This window comes from Acinonyx jubatus, chromosome B1 (genome assembly GCF_027475565.1).
Source record: "Acinonyx jubatus isolate Ajub_Pintada_27869175 chromosome B1, VMU_Ajub_asm_v1.0, whole genome shotgun sequence".
Classification (NCBI taxonomy): domain Eukaryota; kingdom Metazoa; phylum Chordata; class Mammalia; order Carnivora; family Felidae; genus Acinonyx; species Acinonyx jubatus.
This window is the reverse complement of record NC_069382.1, coordinates 75,941,190-75,962,616: the sequence shown is the minus strand read 5'-3', so window position 1 is coordinate 75,962,616 and position 21,427 is coordinate 75,941,190. Positions and strand designations below refer to the sequence as shown.

Sequence of the window (21,427 nt, the reverse complement as noted above, 5' to 3'; positions counted from 1 at the left end):
AGACCAAAATGATACTATGAAAGTAGTAAACACAAAAGCAGTAAAAATGAATTTTTCTGTAAAAAATCAATCAAGGAACTCACACAAAAAAAGGATATGAAATATAATAACATATACCTAAAACATGGGGAGGAGAGGAGAAAAGAATGGGTTCAAACTTAAATGACCATCAACTTAATATAGACTGCTATATACAGAAGATGTTATATACAAACCTAATGGTAACAATACATCAAAAACCACTAATAAGCATGCAAAGAATAAAGAAAAAAGAAAACAAATATACCACTAAAGAAAACCAGCAAAACATGAAAGAAAAACAAGAAAGCATCAAAAAAGTCTTCAGAAACAACCGCAAAACACGTAATAAAATGACAATAAATGCATATCTATCAACAATTACCCTGAATGTGAATTGGCTAAGTTCTTCAATCAAAAGACATAGGGTCACAGAATGGATGAAAAAAAAAAAAAAAAAAAAAGACCCATCGGTATGCAACTTACAAGAGACTCATTTTAGACCTAATGACATCTGCAGGTTAAAAGTGAGGGGATGGAGAAACATCTATCATACAAATGTAAACCAAAGAAAGCCAGAGCAACAATACTTACAACAGAAAAAATAGACTTTAAAAAAACAGTGTAACACAAGACAAAGAACGACACTATATAATAATAAAGACGACAATCTAACAAGACGATATAACAACTGTAAATATTTATGCACCCAACATAGAAGCACCCAAATACATAAAACATTTAGTAATAAAAATAAGGGAACTAAACAATAATAATACAATAATAGCAGGAGACTTTAACACCCCGCTTACATCAATGGACAGATCATTCGAACAGAAAATACACAAGGAAACAATGGCTTTGAATGACTCACTGCAACAGATGTATTTAACAGATATATTCAGAATACTCCATCCTAAAACAGCAGAACACACATTCTTTTCAAGTGCACATGAAACATTCTCCAGAATACAGCACATTTAGCCCATAAAACCAGCCTCAATGAAATCAAGATCTGAGTCATACCATGCATTTTTCTGACCACATTGCTATGAAACGAGAAGTCAACTACAAGAAAAAAATCTGAAAAGATCACAAATACATGGAGGTTAAATAATATGCTGCTAAACAATGAATGGGTCAGCCAGGAAATCAAAGAAGAAATAAAAAGTACATGGAAACAAATGAAAATGAAAACACAATAGTCCAAAACCTTTAGTATAGAGCAAAAGTGGTTTTAAGTAGGAAGTTTATATAGCAATACAGGCCTATCTCAAGAAACAAGGAAAATCTCAAATAAACAACCTGACCTTACACCTAAAAATAGCTAGAAAGGAATAATAAGCAAAATCTAAAACTAGCAGAAGGAAGGAAATAATAGACTAGATCTAAAATAAGTGATATAGAAACTAAAAAACAAAACCATAGAACGCATCAATAAAACCAGGAGCTGTTTTTTTTTTGAAAAATAAATAAATAAAATTGATCAATTTCTAGCCAGAATTATCAAGAAAAAAAGAGAAAAGACTCAAATAAAATCACAAATGAGAGAGGAGAAATAACAACCAATGCCACAGAAACAGAAACAGTTGTATGAGACTATTATGAAAAACTATATGCCAACAAATTGGACAAACTAGAGGAAATGGATAAATTCCTAGAAACATAAACTACCAAAACTGAAACAGGAAAAAAATTTAAAATGTAAGCAAACCAATAACCAGCAAAGAAATGGAATCAGTAATCAAAAAACTCCCAACAAACAAGTTTAGAATCAGATGGCTTCACAGACAAATTCTACCAAACATTTAATGAATAGTTAATATCTATTCTTCTCAAATATTCCAAAAAAAATAGAAAAAGAAGGAAAACTTTCAAAGTCATTCTATGAGGCCAGCATTATCCTGATATCAAAAACCGGATAAAGACACTATTCAGAAAGAGAAATACAGGCCAATATGATCTGATGAACATAGATGCAAAAATCTTCAATAAAACACAAGCAAAATGAATTCAACAATCCATCAAAAAAATCATTCACCACAATCAAGTGGAATTTACCCCTGGATTGCAAGGGTGGTTCAATATTTGCAAATCAATCAATGTGATATATCACATCAATAAGAGAAAGGATAAGAACCATATGATCATTTCAATAGACACAGAAAAGGCATTTGACAAAGTTCAATATCCATTCATAATAAAAACCCTCAACAAACTAGGTTTAGAGGGTACATACCTCAACATAATAAAGGTCGTACATGAAAAATCTACAGCTGACATCATACTCAATTGGGAAAAACTGACAGCTTTTTTCAGTTCCTTTCAGGAACAAGATACGACTTCTTCCTACTTCTATTCAACATAGTGCTGGAAGTCCTAGCCACAGCAATCAAACAACAAAACAAAAATAGCAATCAGACAACAAAAATAAAAAAGGCATCCAAAATGGTGAGGAAGTAAAATTTTACTACTTGCAGATGATAAGATCCTATATATGGAAAACCCAAAACACTCCACCAAAAAACTGCTAGAATTGATACCTGAATTCAATAAAGTCAGAAGGTACAAAATCAATGCACAGAAATCTGCATTTCTATACACCAATAACGAAACGGCAGAAAGAGGAATTCTAAAAAATATTCCCCATTTACAACTGCACCAAAACCAATAAGATACCTAGGAATAAACCTAACCAAAGGGGTGAAAAACCTGTACTCTGACAACTGAAACACTGATGAAAGAACTTGAAGAAGACACAGAAATGGAAAGGCATTCCATGCTCATGGATCAGAAGAACAAATATTGTTAAAATGTCTATACAACTTAAAGCAATCTACACATTCAATGCGATCCCTATAAAAACACCAACAGCATTTTTCACAGAACTTGAACAAACAATTCTCTAATTTGTATGCAACAACAAAAGATCCTGATCTTGAAAAAGAGCAAACCTGGATACATAACAATTCCAGGCTTCAAGTTATATAATGTAGCTATAGTAATCAAAACAATACAGTACTGCCACAAAAAAAAAAAAAAAAGAGAGACATATTTATCAATGTGACAGAATAGAAAACCCAGAAAATAAATTCACAACTATATGGTCAATTAATCTGCAACAAAACAGGAAAAATATCCAATGGGAAAAGGACAGTCTCTTCAACAAATGGTACTGGGAAAACTGTACAGTAATATGCAAAAAAAAGAAACTGGACCACTTTATTACACCACGTACAAGAATAAATTCAAAATGGATGAAAGACCTAAATGTGAAAAAATAAATGTGAAAAAATAAAAATCCTAAAAGAGAACACAGGCAGTAACCTCTTTGACACTGGCCATAGCAACTTTTTTTTTAGAAAGGTTTCCTGAGACAAGGGAAACAAAAGCAAAAATAAACTATTGGGACTACATCAAAACAAAAAGCTTTTGTGCGACAAAAAAATCAACAAAGTAAAAGGCAACCTACAGAATGGGAGAAGATATTTCCAAATGATATATCCAAAAAAGGGTTAGTATCCAAAATATATAAATAAATTATAAAACTCAACACCCAAAAAACAAATAATCCAATTAAAAAATGGTCAGAAGAGATGGACAGACATTTCTCCAAAGAAGACATCCATTTGGTCCCAGACACATGAAAAGATGTTCATCATCACTTACCATCAGATAAATGCAAATCAAAACTACAAAAAGATATCACTTCACACCTGTCAGTATCGCTAAAATCAACAACACAAGAAACAACAGGTGTTGGCAAGGATGCGGAGAAAAAGGACCCCTTGTGCATTGATGGTGGGAATGCAAACTGGTGCAGCCACTGTGGAAAACAGTATGGAGGTTCCTCACAAAGTTAAAAATAGAACTACTCTATGATCCAGCAATCACACCACTGGGTATTTACCCAAAGAATAAAAACACTTGAGGCACCTGGGTGGCTCAGTGGGTTGAACTTCCAACTCCTGATTTTGGCTCGGATCACAGTCTCACAGTTCATAGGTTTAAGCCCTGGGTCACGTTCTGCACTGACAGTTGGAGCCCGCTTGGGATTCTCTCTCCCTGTCTCTCTGCCCCTCCCACCTTCTCTCTCTGTCAAAAATAAATAAATGAACACTTTTAAAAATACTAATTCAAAGGGATACATGTACCCCTATGTTTATAGCAACATTATTTACAGTAGCCAAGATATGGAAGCAGCCCAAGTGTGCACAGCTAGATGAATGTATAAAGAAGATGAGGTACACACACACACACACACACACACACACACACACACACACATTGGAATACTATTCAGCCATAAAAAAGAAAGTCCTGTCATTTGCAACAACATGGATGGAGCTAGATAGTATTATGCTAAGTGAAATAAGTCAGTCAGAGAAAGACAAATACCATATGATTCCACTCATATGTGGAATTTAAGAAACAAAACAAATGAGCAAAGGGAAAAAGAGAGAGAGGCAGAGAGACAGAGAGAAAAACCAAGAAACAGAGTCTTAATTACAGAAAACAAACTGAGAGTCACCAGAGGGGAGGTGGGTGGGTGGTTGGGTTAAATAGGTGATGGGGATTAAGGAGTTAGTGCACTTGTTATGATGAGCACTGGGTGATGTATGGAATTGTTGTATCACTATACCGTACAACTGAAACTAATACAACACTGTTTGTTAACTAACTGGACTTAAAATAAAAACTTAAAAAATAAGAGACAACCAAACTTTAGTAGTTAAGGAAATCTAAGATTTCTGTATGAATTGGGAAGAGGGTAAAGATACTTAAAGTTAAATTTATATATTACCATCTATAGGTTAACTACTTACAAAAGTAAAAACAAGAATATGAATGCCAAACTAGTATAAGGAAAACTATTACAATGCCAAGCTTGGAATAGGAAAAATGGAACAAGAGGGAAAAATATGTCAATCAATTTCTAAAAAGACAGCAAAGGAATTGAAAAAAGGGGAAAAAATTGAAAGAATAGAGAGCACAAAATAGAAGGAGTAGAATTGCATCTAAATCCATTTTTAAAAATACAACAGTATGACATTTACAAAGAAGAAATAATGGTGGCCTAGAAATATGTGAAAAATTCTCAGCCTTATTTGTCATTAGGAAAATGCAAATTAAAATCACAAAGAAATACTTCATGCCCGCCAAATTGGCAAAGGTTAAAATTTTGACATATTAAGTATTGCCAAGTATATGAAGCAATGGGGACTCTCGTAAGCAGCTGCTGGGAGTGGAACAGTGTTTGCTAGTGCCTGGTAGAACTAAACATATGCCCACTGGCCAGCACAGCCATTCGACCAGAGGCAATCAATTATGTACGTAGTCAATAATCAGTTATTGAGCTCCCACTGTCCAGGCCCTGCCCAGCTGCCTCAAGGCTGAAGGGATCAATATCCCAGCATCTATATAACCCATTCTTGATGCAGCAAGATGCACGTTCATACTGATGGTAGGAATTCTTGCCCTAGAGAAATTCTTGCACCTATACTTCAGAAGACATGTAAAAGACTGTAGAAGAATTGTTCATAATAGGAAATAGCTAAAAAAAAGGGGGGGGGGAGGGGTGCAAATGTCTTTCAGCAACAGAAAGAATAATTAAACTGTAGTGTAATCATCCAGTGGGATGCTGTGCATCAATGAAAATGAATAAAACACGGGGGCACACATCGACATTTATGAAGATTGATGGATCTCGAAAATACACAGTGTTGAGCAAAAAGAGAGGCAAGACATTATGATCCCATATACATAATGTTAAAAACAAGCAATAGTAAACAAAATCCTAATTAGAGATATGTGTATATGTGCTAAAATTCTAAACAAAAGCAAGGGAATGATGAACATAAAGTTAAGGAGATTGGTTTCTTCAGGATATGAAAGGAAAGAAAAGACACACAACTCTATTATGTTTTGTAAGTATTTGTTTTAGTATTATTCTTTAAGATACACAGAAATAGACAGATATGTATAATGTGCTGTTGTGCATAAGTAACATATAAGACAGAAGAAATTTCTTTAAATAACAGGGTAGAAAAATTCCTTGAACTTATGACGAGCACCCCTTGAGAAAGAGAAGAATGAAGAGACCTTGGCAATCCACAGGTTTCTCAGGTATACCACAACTTCCTAGGACATGACATAACTCCAAATATCTCCTGTGGTTTGCGTGTATTCTTGGAAATTCTAAAATTCAAGAATGCCAAAGGATAGATCAGCTTCTGCCAGGTCTGAGTTATTTCTGAAGTCTTAAACTGTATGAATCTGTAAATACATGTGACTGGTTGTTTTTATAAGCTAGAATTAAAAGGAAAAATTGAGGAAATGAGTCTCCACTTTACAATTTGGGGGCATTTTAATATGTTTGTGTTTACACTGATGTTACAGTTGGTGTTTAAATAGATACAAGGTGCTTATTTGATTTTGAAAATGTTTCTCCCTTAGGATTGAAACTAACATCCCAGGCAGTTAATTTATTACTAAACAAATCAGTTACAAACTGAACAGTATTTTAAAATATTGAATTCAACCCTTTCATTTGTGATTCTGTTTGAGATTTATTGGAATGTGGAACCACTGTAAATACAAGTTTGGGGGCGTCTGGATGGCTCAGCTGGTTAAGTGACGGACTTGGGCTCAGGTCATGATCTCACGGTTGGTAGGCTTGAGGCCCTGCGTGGGGCTCTCTGCTGACAACTCTGAGCCTGGAGCCTGCTTCCGATTCTGTCTCCCTTTCTCTCTGCCCCTCCCCCATTCATGCTCTGTGTGTGTTTCTCTCTCTCTCAAAAATAAATAAACATTTGAAAACAAGTTTAAAAAAATGTGAGTTTGGTTATCATCATGAGATTTATATACTTTGTGGTAGACATGGAAGTACATCACAGAACTAATAAATTGTTTAACTAATAATTAGAACCTATTATGTGCTTATGTACATTTTCTTCAATCTTCACCAAGGCTGCAGAAAAGATATTTTAATTCCCACTTTTCCTAATGAAGTTGAGACATTTAATATTTTTACCCAGATGACACAAGTAGGAGGTGGCTTGGATTCAGATTCAATATTCTACTGCATTCAAAAGGTGAAATTGGTAATTAGGCAAATTTTTAATCACTGCAAACAGAACATAGTGAACAAAGACAGTATCAGAATTTGTTAGGTTTTTAATTGATTGACACTCAGCAATTTTGTTTTCCACTTTTATTTCTTTTAGAAAAGATGTCATGATTTTGTAGGGAGTCAGTAGGACTTAGTCACAGTGGGATTTAGGACTGCCCATCAAATGCATTGAGGTCAAAGTTTGTCCCGCCCCCAAACTGCAACTTGACTATCACTCCTTATTTGGAGAACTTTTACAGAAAATTACATAAAATAGTTCTTCTCAAACTTGAACGTGCTCATAAATCACTAACACCTGATTCCTAGAGACTCAGGGCGTACTTGGATGGATATATCAGCTTATTGAAATTGCCCAGATTAGTCCATTTGGGTGAAAGCTCTAATTATAAAAATATCTGGCATATTTTCCGAGGCCAATTTTGACATTCACTGTAGTTCCATTTCATTATTTGACAATGAGTTTCTTATAGCTCTGATTGGTTATAATCTCACTCCTCAACTTTCACAAGAAAATGCATTCCTGCCCCACCATGTGACTCTAAATTCAACACAGAATAGCTGCACTTCAGGTATTGGTCAAGAAAAAAAAATACTTCATATATACTGTGACTACTTATCAATGCTCATTTAACAGGCAGAATACCATGGGGAATGATCTAAAACAGCATTTCTAAAACTTTAATATGTTTATAAATCACTATGGATCATGTTCAAATGCAGATTCTGGTTCACCAGAGTTGGGGTGGGGTCCTGAGATTGTACATTTGTACCAAGATGATAACGGTGCTATTAAGTCATGGAGGAGAAAGGGCCTAATGAATATTCCCATGCTCCTCAAGATATCCTAAATCTACCTCTGATTTAAACTAGCCCTGCAGAGACCTGGATACTATGTTACCTAGTAACCTAGCTTACCTGGAGGGTCTTCTAATGAGTGTTGGAAGAGATTGAAAAAAGAAAAAGAGAAACCAACAAGAGAACTGCCTGACAAAATGAGAATAGCCACTGATTCCAGAGAAGAGAAATGGGGGGAAAGTCTATTTCAGAACAAAGAATCAACGATTGTTCAACTCCTTTTGGTCAATACAGAAAAAAATAATAATAATTACAACAAGATTGATGCAACAACTTTAAATAGGTTTTTTTTTTCTTTTCCCTCCTCCTAATAATATTATTATGGCTGTATTTTTCACCGCCTAGGGAACTTGGGTCTCTTTTGTGTTCCTTTTAGAGAAAATTTCAAACAACCTATTATTCATTTTGAGCAAATATTTTCCAAGGTCTAATTTATGACATTATACTACTCTAAGCACCAGGGCTGCCTCAGTGATCTTAAAAGTCCTCACCCCTGTGGGGCCTACATTTTAGAGAAAAAGGCCAGGAATAAACCAATAAAGAGATACACAATATACTGTCAGGTCAGAGTACCTCGTATGATGAATATAAAGGCAGTGGTAGTCTTTTGGTGGAGCGCAGCAGAGGACTCTCACAGGAAGATGCATCTATCAGTAAGAGGTAATCGTATCTGCCTAATTCTGCCAAGAGGAATCATACAAACATGGGCATTCCAGGATATCTTGGACCAAGAATCAAGAACAATGAATATATGATCATGCTATTTTCCTTAATAATATGCGTGTGTTTTCATGTAAGTGTGTGTATATGTCTGCCCTCATCTCTTTCTCTTCCCTGTCTACCTTCTACCTACCTTCTACCTACTACTACTAGAGGTCTATGATGAGACTCAGAAATCCAAAAGGCTTTGAAAACCAACAAATTTGGTGTAACTCACATGTTACTCACATGGAAGAAAACTTAACCCACTAGATCTTTGGTGGCAAAACCTGATGTGAACCAACTTAAAAGACCTATAGAGTGGCCTCTCTCACCCACTTAATGAGAACATTTATATGCTTTACTGCAAAACATTAATATGTTTTGAATACCGGATTCATCGCAGATCTATTTATCTTCTTTCCTCTCTAAAGTTTGAAATTTTCTGAGTTCCTCAGTATATCTGGCCCCAAGAGTTTTGAAAAAGGATTATGGATCTGTACAACCACTACAGGGTACAACTATTAACTACTGTTGCTGTGTGTGCTACACAACTGTGTCTTTGAGTAGCTCTGCATTTGTTATTCCAAATCATTCCACCTCACTAGATGAAGCCTGAAGAGAAAGCTTTGCACCAAAATTATCTACTGTTTAATAAATACACTTGACTTTTCTAAACATTTTTTTTCTGATCATTTAAAAAAGGAAATTACAGCATGCTAACTCAATGCAATATTAACAGCCGTGGCAATATCCAAATCCTGGATACTAGCTAGCAATTTGTAGGTCTACTCTCACTTTCTACGTCTACTTACTATTACTATTGAAGTTTTCATTCATATTCAACATCCATGTCTGGTGCCTTTTGTTTGATGAAAACAAGCTAATTAGTGTTGAACTTTCCCTAGTTCATAAATTTATTCCTAAGAACATTAAAAAGAAGTCAAGTGAGACATGTTCAGTAACAGATGTTTGCCTTTTTTGGCTGCCTTTTTACAGTTTGTTCTCTTTCATTACTTTTTAAGAAATTTAGTTAATGTTCCTTTTACAAGAGAACAAGCGTACCTAGCTTCCCAGCAGATTGGAGGTGGGGGGGATTCCCCAGGGCAGGCACAGTCTGTTCATTCCCATAACCTAATATCTGCCCAAATGCTCTCTGCACTCAACTTTCATTCTTTCATCCAGGTTTTGGTAACAATCACGCTGCAGCTTAAAAAAGAATGCATACATTGACTGGAAACCATAAAGCTAGAACTAATATGGGCACTAACACTAACACACATGGGTCTACTGTCCCTCAAATATCTTTCCTGCATGGGAATATCTCAAAATAAAGGATCAATATAATTGAAATACTGGTTCAATCTTTTGGCTTCCACAATAAAGATTGTGAAATGGTTTCCAGAAGTAAGAACCCAATTTAATAATAAATGAGAAATATAGATAAATATTTTTCTCCATAAAATTAAACTGATCCAAAAATACAAACTTAAAATTATCTGATTATTTTCCTAACCCTCCACTTTTGAAAATTGTTTAGTCTGGGTCAGACTGTGACGCGGTTTAAGTGGTAGTATACTGGAAATCTAAGTAACATTGCAATCCAAAGCTTGCACTCAACAAGAGTGCTTTCTTTTAATACTTTGTGAAAATAATTGAATGTAAGTTTCGACCAATTTATTGCGACTACTCCTCTTGACCTATTCATTGCTAAAGGAATTTTGCATGTAGTATCTCCATTATTTTTCCCAATAAATTATCTTAACTAGGACAACAGTAGGAATTTTTATCTAAAAGGAAAGATTCAATAAAATAAAATAAATGATGGTTATAAAAACATACTTCAGGCCAAGATAATACCACTGCAAAGCACCGTAACTATTGAAATGTAGGCTTTTAACTGCAACTGTGTAAATTTAAAATGTCCATCTATATACATATATATCAAAGTAAATATCTACTTCATTCTATCATAAAGATTAAAACCTTTATAGATTAATAATTGTCAGGGACCAAGAGGATGAATAAATGGAAGAATGCCAATGGGTATGGGTTTTTGGGGGGGGCTAATGAAAATGTTCTGAAGTACGTAGTGTTATGGTTATATAACTTTGTGAACATACTACAAAACACTGAATTGTATACATTGAAGTCTCTGAGTTATATCTCAATAAAGCTTTTATTTTAAAAAGGTTAAAAACTTACTATTTCACAGAAAAAAATACGCATTTCAAAATTAAAATGTGAAGGCTAAAGATAACATACATTAGGCATCACTACTCTTTGTAGTACGACAAAAACAAATGAATAAAAAAGTACACAGATAAGAGCAACTACTGGAATGCTATTCAAAATGTCAAAAAATCACGGTCACTTAGCTGTTAACTCAGTGCCTAAATTAATCCTAAGCCTACTGCAGGATTTTCAAAGAGTAACTTTATTTCTACCCAAAAATGACAATAAATACTTAAGAAATCATTTGAACAAACAGAAAATTTTAATTTAGTAGTTGTGATTATTTGTGCTAATTCTTACAAATATCAAAATCAAATCAGATGACTTTTTTTTTTTTGAGTCAAATGTAGCCCACCAAGGGGGAAAACCATGAGCATGAAAATAATTAAAACACCTCCTCAATTGTTTTGGAGAAGGGAAGGAAAGGCTCAGAGAGAAGAAATTGGAGTGGGGGAAAAGACATTAAGTAAAGATGCTTTACATATTAAAACTTAATTAACTAATTTTTATTATGTAATAAACTCCTTCAAGTGAATGCCCACAATCTTCTGAGAGTACAATTTGGTAAAGAATTACAAAAAGACATCTAAATTTCCACGTTAAAAAAAATATCTCTTTAGATTCTTAAAACTTTCTTTTACTAAAATTGCTCAAGAAAATTCTCCAGAGAAAACTAATCAGAAAGTTCACGTTAAAATATAGTCAATTCGTTCTATGGTCAAAATGAACCTGATACAGAGTAAAAGCAGTACCACCTTAAAAACTTGGTGGTGGAGTAGGAAGACCCTAGGCTCATCTTGGGTCCCCGGAACACAACTAGATAACTATCAAATCATCCTAAATACCCCAAAAATTGGCCTGAAGTCTTAAGAGAACAAACTACACAACTAAAGGAAGATAAGAGGCCACATCAAAGAAGGTAGGGAGAAAAGGTTCGTGGCTGCTGTGGTGGGGAGGGAGTCATGGTCACAAAGAAGGGTGAAAGAGAGGAGCATACTGGGGAATGCACAAGGGAAATGTTTCTCAAAGCCATTAGTTTGGAACACAAGAGGGGCTGAATTTTGTGAGTTCTTGCAACCAGCAGGGCTTAACGACTGGAGTTTTAAAAGTCAGCAGACCCCAGTGGCCGGGATAGAGCCTGAAGGGCACTGCACTACTCCTGGAGAGAAGGCAGGCAAACAACCTGGGGGCAGACATCATGGAAACAGTGATCTGAAAACCATCTGGGGCACACAGGAGAGAGATTATTCACTCTTCTAGGAGCCCTTCCCTGAGAGGCAGCATTCAAGGAGATGCCTCTCCAGGAACAAAGGAGCCAGCTGGGGCCATTTACTTCCCCTACCCCTCAGCATAAACAGAACCACTTGAGGGAAGCAGCTCAGCATGAACATTAGCTGCCTAACTTGCTTACATCAAGGCCCAACCCCTAGTGCTAAGGTAGGACTACCCTTCTCAGTCAAGCTTGCCTCAGCCCCTGTGTGATAGGCCCCTCCCCCAGAAGACTAGAACAGGCCCTACCCACGCCACATCTTCCGACCAAAGAGTTCTACAGGGCCTCAGTTCTGGTGGAGCTGGTGTCAGGCCTCATTTCACAAGCATACCTAGTTAAAGCTTGCCACATTCAGGCCAGAGACCAAACACTTCCCACAGCAGGCAAGGAGCACCTCTGCAGACAACTAACCTGAAGGATAGAGTAGCCAGAACACAACAGCCAGTACAGCAGGCACAGCACACACTTGAGATACTCCCTGAAGTGCCAGACCCTGAGCACTATATGACCTCTTCTTCATAAAGTAAAGCCATTACTTTCACAGGCAGGAGACATAGCTGGCTGTTCTAAAACAGAGAAGAAGGCAGAGATTTAGACAAAACGCCAAAAAGGAGGAATTTATCCCAAATGAAAGAACAAGATAAGGCCATGGCCAGAGCTCTAAGTGAAACAGATATAAGTAATATGCCTGATGGGGAATTTAAAGAACGATCATAAGGATACTCACTGGACTTGAGAAAATAATAGAAAACATCAGTGAGACCCTTACCACAGAGATTAAAAAGTTAAAAAAGAATCAATCAGAGATGAAGAATACAATAAATGAAATTGGAAGCAGGCTTGATGTAATGAACTGGCAGGAAGAGACAGAGAAACAAATTTATGACCTAGAAGACAAAATAATGGAAAATAATTAAGCTGAACAAAAGAGAAAAAGAATTATGCAACACAAGGATAGACTTAGGGAATTCAGTGACTCTATCCAACATAATAAAATAAGTTTCAAAGGAGTTCCAAAGAAGAGGAAAGAAGGCAGAAAATTTACTTCAAGATATAATAGAAGAGAACTTCTCTAATCTGGGGAAGGAAACAGACATCCACCTCCAGGAGGCACAGAGAACTCCCAATCAAAATCAACAAAAGCAGGCCAACATCAAGACATATTGTAATTAAATTTGAAAAATATAGTGGTAAAGAAAAAAATCTTAATAGCAGCAAGACAAAAGAAGTCCTTAACCTATAAACCCATAAGGCTAGTGGGAGATTTTTCAACAAAAAGTTGGCAAGCCAGAAGGGAGTGGCATATTTTCAAAGTGCTGAATGGGAAAAATCTGCAGCCAAGAATACTCTACCCAGCAAGGCTATCTATCATTCAGAATAGAAGGAGAGATAGAGTTTCCCAGACAAAAACTAAAGAAGTTTGTGATCACTACACCAGCCATGTAAGAAATATTAAAGGGGACTCTGAGTGCAAAGGAGGGACCAAAAGTGACAAAGACAGGAAAGAACCAGAGGGAATCTCCAAAAACAAGTAATAAAAAGGAAACAAATACATATCTATCAATAATTTCTCTGAATGTAAATGGACTAAGTGCTCCAATCAAAATACACAGGGTGTCAGAACAGATTAAAAAAAAAAGAAAGACCCATCTATACACTGGCTACAAGATACTCATTTTAGACCTAAAGACACATGCATATTGAAAGTGAGAGACTGGAGAAACATTTATCATACAAATGGATGTCAAAAGAAAACCAGAGTAGCAATACTTATATTGGATGAAATTGACTTTTTGTTCTTGTATTTTTTTTCTCCTGCTTTGGGATCAGGGTAGCACTGGCCTCATAGAATAATTTTGAATGTGTTCCCTCTATTCCATTATTTATAAGATGTTGGCAAAGACTGCCATTAATTATATTTTTAAATGTTTGGTAGAATTCACCAGTAAAACCATGTGGTCTTAGGCTTTTCTGTGCTGGGAGATTTTTGATTCCCAACTCAATTTTCAGTCTTGTTATTGGTCTAAGAAGATTTCTTATTTCTTGGATTCAAGATTCATGATTACATCATGGTAGCTTGTGAATTTTTAGGAAATATCTGATTTTTGTCTAAGTTATCTGATTTGTTAGTATGTGATTGTTTATAGTAATCTGTTATCACACTATGTATTTCTGGGGTTATCTGTTGTATTGTTTTCCATTTCTCATTTTGGTTTTTGAGTCTTCTCTTTTTTTCTTAGTTAATGTAGTTAAAGCACTGCCAATTTTGTTTATTTTCTTGGAAAAACTGGTCATTACTTTCAGTGTTATATTATTGTTTATTCTGGTCCCTATTTTATTTATTTATGATTTTTCTTTATTATTTTCTTCCGCTACTAAATTTTAGCTAAGTTTTTTCTTTTTCTGGTTCCTTGTGGTATAATGTTAGGTTGGTTATTTGAACTTTTTTTCTTAATCCAAGCATTTATATCATACAATTCATTCTAACATCTGATGTTGCTGCATCACACAGGTTTTATAATATTGTGTTTTTCTTTTGTTTTGAGACTTGCTTTAATTGGCCATTTGATTTCTTATTTTGCTCATTAGTTGTACAGTAGTGTGTTGTTAAATATTTACATATTAAATATTTAATATTTACATTGTAGATTTCCTGGCTTTCTTTTATTGTTGATCTTTAGTTTTGTACCACTGTGGTTGGAAAATACACTTGGTATGATTTCAGTATTCTTACATTTGTAATATTTGTTATGTCCCTATATATGTGATTTAACCAGGGGACTTTTCTGTGTGTAACTGAAGAAAATGCATATTCTATTTTTCTTGGATGGAATATTTTATATGTATCTTTTAGAACCATATATTCTGAAGTATGCTTCAAGTAAAATATGTTCCTGTTGGAAAAAAAATAACTTTAGGGGCACCTGGTGGCTCAGTTGGCTAGGTGTGTGACTCTTGGTTTCAGCTCAGGTCATGATCTCACCATTTATGAGCTCAAGCCCTCTTAGAGCCTTCTTAGAATTCTCTCTCTCTCTCTCTCCCCCTCCCTCCTCAAAAATAAATAAATGAACATTACAAAAATAATAATAACTTTAACTGAGGGTACTAGTTTAAAATCAAGCATATCAGAGGGGAGGTGGGGGGATGGGTGAAATAGGTGACAGGGATTAGAGTACACTTATCATGGGCACCAAATAATGATACACAGAATTGTTGAATCACTATATTGCACACATAAAACTAATATAACACTATGTTAACTCTACTGGAGTAAAATTAAAAAATTAAAATTAAAAAACAAAATTAAATTCATGTGAAGAATGATAATGTTATATTTGAAATTTCTTTTCATTTCTAAAAAATGTTTCTATAAAAACCAGTGAATTTTGTCGACAAGATGAAGATATAAGTATGTTTCAAAATATGACCAATGAATTGTTTTCTTCTCTCTTATGTAGGATGTGTTCCCCTAGGGAAGAGGGGGTAGGGGATAGTGCAGAGGACAACGAAGCCAAATGCCCAGAGGACTGACTCACAGTTTGTTCTCTGAAACAAAACAATTTATAATGCAACCAATTATTAAACTGAATTCTACTTTTTTTATAATCCCTTATGTCCAAGTGTCAAGGTTAGGCAAATTCCTTGCAATCAGGGTTAAGAAGATAACGTGATTGACAGTCTTCCTACAAAGACACTTCATGATAATAGGGACTTGCTTATCTCTTCAGTTTCATTTCTTGCCACTTGCCCCTTAGAAAGAATGTGCTGCACTTTTACTGCAATGAACTTCTTTCAATTCCTGAAATGCCCCTACTCTCCCATGTCAGACAACTACAACCACTCTTTTCCCTCCATTCTACTGCCTTGAACCTCATCACCATCCCATCCTGGATGCATGTGCACATGCTTGGCATTCCTTGGCTTGGAACTCCATCCTCACTGGTAGATATCTCCAAACGACATATTTCCCCTTAGAAGGGGCACTGCAACATAGTTAATAACCACCCTCTGAGGAGAGGTTTGCCTTACTAACAACTAATGAATAAAAGTTATTGCACTTTCTCCTCTGTTTCCCAATTTTAGCTAGAAATTAACTACTTACACAAATTTCTGTCAATATTTGTTTTTATCCTAGCTATTTTTAAGAACACTGTTGATAAATACATTAATTTTTCCATCCCAGAATTTTGATAAATACCAAGGTTGTTTTCTATAACTATAACTAGAGTCCTCCAGGTTGTGGTTTCAAGATTGCTTCATACATGATTATAAATGTTAGCAAAACTTTTAAAGAAGAATTATAAAATGAAACTGTGGTGAGAAAGTTGGAGATTGTATTATTGCCATGTAATATTACATTGTTATGTTATACAAAAGATTACATTTTCAGTATTCACTTACCATGAATAAATATTATCTTTCAAGACAATTACGCCTATAAATATCTCAGTACTTCAAAAATCATAAAAAAATTTTTAAAAATCCTCAGTATTTCAAAAAATTATAAAAAATACCATCAGTAACCTTTTCTTCAGGATGCAGTTTCTTTAACTTCATATAAAGACATTTTATGGGCCCATAGGACATTGCTTAAAGTAACTAGAAATTCTAATAACATAATTCTAATATAGTAAGGCTGAAGTTTCAGAAATGAAACATTAAAACTAAAGACATGAAACATTATTAAATTATTATTTAATTGGAACTGAAAACATATGGTGAGGATGTGGAGAAAGGGGAACCCTCTTACACTGTTGGTGGGAATGCAAATTGGTGCAGCCATTCTGCAAAAGAGCATGGAGGTTCCTCAAAAAGTTGAAAATAGAACTACCCTATGATTCAGCCATTGCACTATTAAATATTTATCCAAAGGATACAAAAATGCTGATTCAAAGGGGCACATGCACCACAATGCTTATAGAAGCACTAACAACGAGAGCCAAACTGTGGAAAGAGCCCAAATGTCATCTACTGATGTATGGATAAAGAAGAGGTGGTATGCGTGCATGCATGTGTGTGTGTGTGTGTGTGTGTGTGTGTATTATATATTACATATAGTATATATATAATAATATATGTCTCATATATATATGGAATATTACTCAGCCATCAAAAAGAATGAAATCTTGCCATTTGCAATGATGTGGATGGGCTAGAGTGTATTATGTTAAGCAAAATAAGTCAGTCAGAGAAAGACAAATACCATATGATTTCACTCGTGTGTGGAACTTAAGAAATAACACAGATGAAGATATGGAAATGGGGGAAAAAAGATAGAAAGAGAGAAACAAACTATAAAAGACTTTCAACGATAGAGAACAAACTGAAGGTTGACAGAGGGAGGTGGATGGGGGATGGGCTAGATGGTGACGGGTATTATGGAGGGTACTTGTGATGAGCACTGGGTGTTATATGTAAATGATGAATCACTAAATTCTACTCCTGAAACTAATGTTACACTATATGTTAACTAACTAGAATGTAAATGAAATTTTGAAGAACTGATAACATATAAGGATTCAAAAGATTTTATAAAGAAAACAAAAACTTCAGGCTTAAAAAGGATAGTGTTGTTTTGTTTTGTTTTGTTTTGTTTTTTAGGTTAAAGAAAGCATATCCACAGTGACTTTCTTACCTGAGTGAATTAAAATTTTGATAAGAGTAGCTATGCTGTAGAGAGCGTTTTGAAAGCAGAATGTGCAAAATTTTTCTCTCCTCCTACAAAATCAAAGACAGGGTTTTCTCTGCCCTGTGCCTACTTTTACCAGTGCAGGTTTCTACATTCTTTTTTTTCCTACTTACTTTTTGGTCTGACTGAAAAAAACTCAGATCAAGATTAGGTACCATTTCCCACCCATTAGTAAGGCTGCTATCAAGAAAATGGATAATGTAATAAGTGCTGATGAGGATATGGAGACATTGGAATATTTGTGCATTGCTACTGGGAATGTAAAATGGTGCAGCCACCGTGGGAAACAATATGATGATTCCTTAAAATATTAAACATAGGAATACAATATAGTCCAGCAATTCTACTTCTGGATATATACCAAGAGAAGTGAAAGCAAGGACTCAAACAATATTTATACACCCATATTCAAAGAAGCATTATCCAAAATATCCAAAAAGGTAAGAGCAATTCAAGTGTCCATCAACAAATGAGTGGATAAACAAAATATGGTACAAGTATCCCCCGCTTTTTGAAAGTTCACATTCTGCCACTTCACTTTTAGGAAAGACCTATATTAGTACCTACTTTTGCTAACTCAAAGAAATCCAAAGATTTTTGCTTTTATCTAACGAAAAAGGTGAAAAGCGAAAATAGCATTCAACATTTGTTTTGCAGCAAGCCATTATAAAGGTAGCACACAACCCAACCAGTGAGAGTGGCCTCACCTAGCTCCTTCCCTGGAAACTCCACTCAGCACATCATCATCAAGCTACCACACCTTTGAACTGTGTCTTGTGAGCATCTGTGCTTTATCTTAAAGCATTTTGTTCATCCATTAGCTAAGATATCAGAAAGGCCTAGGAGAAGTTATTTTGGGGATCTGGGAACACTTGAAATTTTTTCCATATAAATCAATGGTAATTATTTCTTCACTTTACGTGATTTCACCCTACAAAATTTTCATAGGAATGTTCTACTTTGGGATAGTGGGGAAACCTGTACAACAGAATATTATTCAGTCTTTTTAAAAATTAAGGAAATTCTGACATATGTTACAACATGAATGAACCTCGAACACATTATGCCAAGTGAAATGAGCCAGTCACACACACACACAAAAAAAATCAAAACCATAGAGACAGAAAGTAAAATGCTTGTTGCCAGGAGATGAGGGAAGGGAGAGAGAATGTTTAAAGGGTACAGAGTTTCAGTTTGGAAAGATGAAAAAGTTCTGGAGATGGATGGTGGTAATGGTTACACAGCAATGTGGGTGTAATTAATGCCACCAAATGATACACTTAAAAATGGTCAAGATGTAAATTTTATGTTAAGTATATTTTACCACAATAAAAATTGGGGAAAAAAGATTACTTAGAACATGATGTTTGATCCCTTCTAGGATTGTGATTATTTTGAAGGATAAACAAAAGAGCAATTCTTACTTTAAAAAAAAAAAAGGCCATTTAGACTTTCAGTAGTAGAAACTGAAAATCAAGTAAGCTGCAGGAAAGAAATTTGAAGGTTTGAATCCTGCTCCCTCTTATCCATTCACACATACCCACCCCCAGTACTGTTGGTTTTCAAGGATAAGAGACAAGCCTTTAACTGGACTGATGCAAAAGGCCTTTTCATGCTCACCCAGTCTCCACTCCAGTCTACCCCAAACTCTTTAGCCATGTGCACATCCCCAAAGCACTATCTTTTATGTCAAAGCTATGGGTAATAGCCTTTTGTGTTCCTAATTCCCCCACTCAACAATGAATAAATATACCCTGTCTTGCATTTGCTCTCCACAATCAAGTCTACCCTTGCCAGATATATTCCCCCAAAGAAATATATTTAAATGTGGTTTGTCACACAGCTAGGAGCAGTCTTTAAATTGTTAGTGTAAAACAGGGTAGAGCTGGAGCTGGAAAGCTTAGAAGAAGCAATTCATTTTTTTTTACCTTTACTGGGAGATAATAATAACAGCCTTCTATGGGTATTGCTTTTGTTAAAGACATCATATTATTTTCCTTAATAATATTCATATAATGTCCTTGTCCAAAACAGTGTTTAGTTTTAGTAAATTTATTCACAAATTTAGCAATATAAGTTATATATGACATGATTCAAAAAGTTCTGGTCTATGGGAAAAATATAAAAATACAACTTTTGTTTTTTTTTAATCTTAAGTAAAGAACTATTCAATAGACAGGAAAAATAATTTTTCAATATATTTCAGTTGTCTAATGGTGTTATGGACAATTATGTCACCTCAAAATGCTTATGTTGAATTCCTCACCCCTAATGTTACTGTATTTGGAGATAGGGCCTTTAATGAAGTCATTAGGTTAAATGAGGTCATAAGGGTAGGGCCCTAATCCAATATGATTAGTGATCTCATAAGAAGAGACAGACACCAGGGACACATACAGGAAAGGCCATGTGAGGACACAGCTGTCTGCAAGCCAAGGAGAGAATGGCCTCAGGAGAAAACAGACCTGCTGGCACCTTGATCTTGGATTTCCAAACTTCAGGACTTTGAGAAATAAATTTCTGTTGGTTAAGCCACCCGGTCTGTGGTATTTTGTTATGACTGCCAAACACACTAATACAAATGACAAGTCAAGAAGAAAAATAGTGATACAAAAAGAGAGAAAAAGTCAGTGAAAGGATGAGACAGACACATTCACATACAGAACAGAACACGGAGAAGACGTAAGAAACCCAAACATATATATATAGGTACTATGAGACACGACATTATAAAATGGAAATTGTTGCTAAAAATTTCAGAATCACATGAGTTTCCTCTACTATTGTTATAAAAACATCTTAGGACCTTGCCTGATAAACAGATGAACTCAAAGTGAAGTCCAGATTCCATTTTCAAGTCCCAGATTCCCATGTTTCAGTTTAGAGAGTCCTCATTCAGAAAACCATCAATGTGTGGTTGTGAAACTGTCCTTGGATTTTTCAGTCCTCTGTCACACTCCTAACAGTTATCTTCATGCCCCACTGGCCTCCATTATATTTACTTGATAGTCTAGGTACCATTACAAAAATAGTTACTATCACATTTGGGGCAAATCATTGTGATGATCACTTTGGCTATCAGTACTCTTCAAATAAAAATTAATACACATATTTAGGAGTTAAGGTGATCCACAAGATGCAAATTTTGCACAAGATATGATAACAGAAGTAAAGCACTGTTTCAGGACAAAGAATTTCAGTGGAGAATCATTTGGGAATGAAATAGGTCCATAGCACAATCTCACATGTTTTATCAAAATTAACCCAATAAGCTGTCAGAAGAACAGTAACACAACTCTATATCCAGTTTCACAAATACTCACAGAATGGTAATCCCGAAACATTGATGATGGCCCACACAAACTAGGCCAGCTGGAGTCAGGAGTCAAACGGGAAGGCTTTGTTGACATAATTCCTCTCCAATCGTAGAATGTTTTATCTGTTAGAAATATCAATGCAAGTTAAAACAATATTTATCCAAGAAAAGTACACACAGACCATACTGCTTAATGTTACAAAGAGGAAAATA

General features: G+C 35.2%; 1 protein-coding gene across 6 annotated transcripts in view; it reads right to left on the bottom strand.

The window, feature by feature from the left end:
* Positions 1–21,427, bottom strand: part of IQCM (IQ motif containing M) — a 648,904-nt gene that overhangs the window by 444,687 nt on the left and 182,790 nt on the right. For all 6 annotated transcript variants that reach the window (XM_053216882.1, XM_053216881.1, XM_053216880.1 and 3 more), the window contains exon 8: positions 21,222–21,337. In XM_053216882.1, coding sequence (XP_053072857.1) covers positions 21,222–21,337 — 116 coding nt within the window. The remainder of the gene's footprint in view (positions 1–21,221; positions 21,338–21,427) is intronic.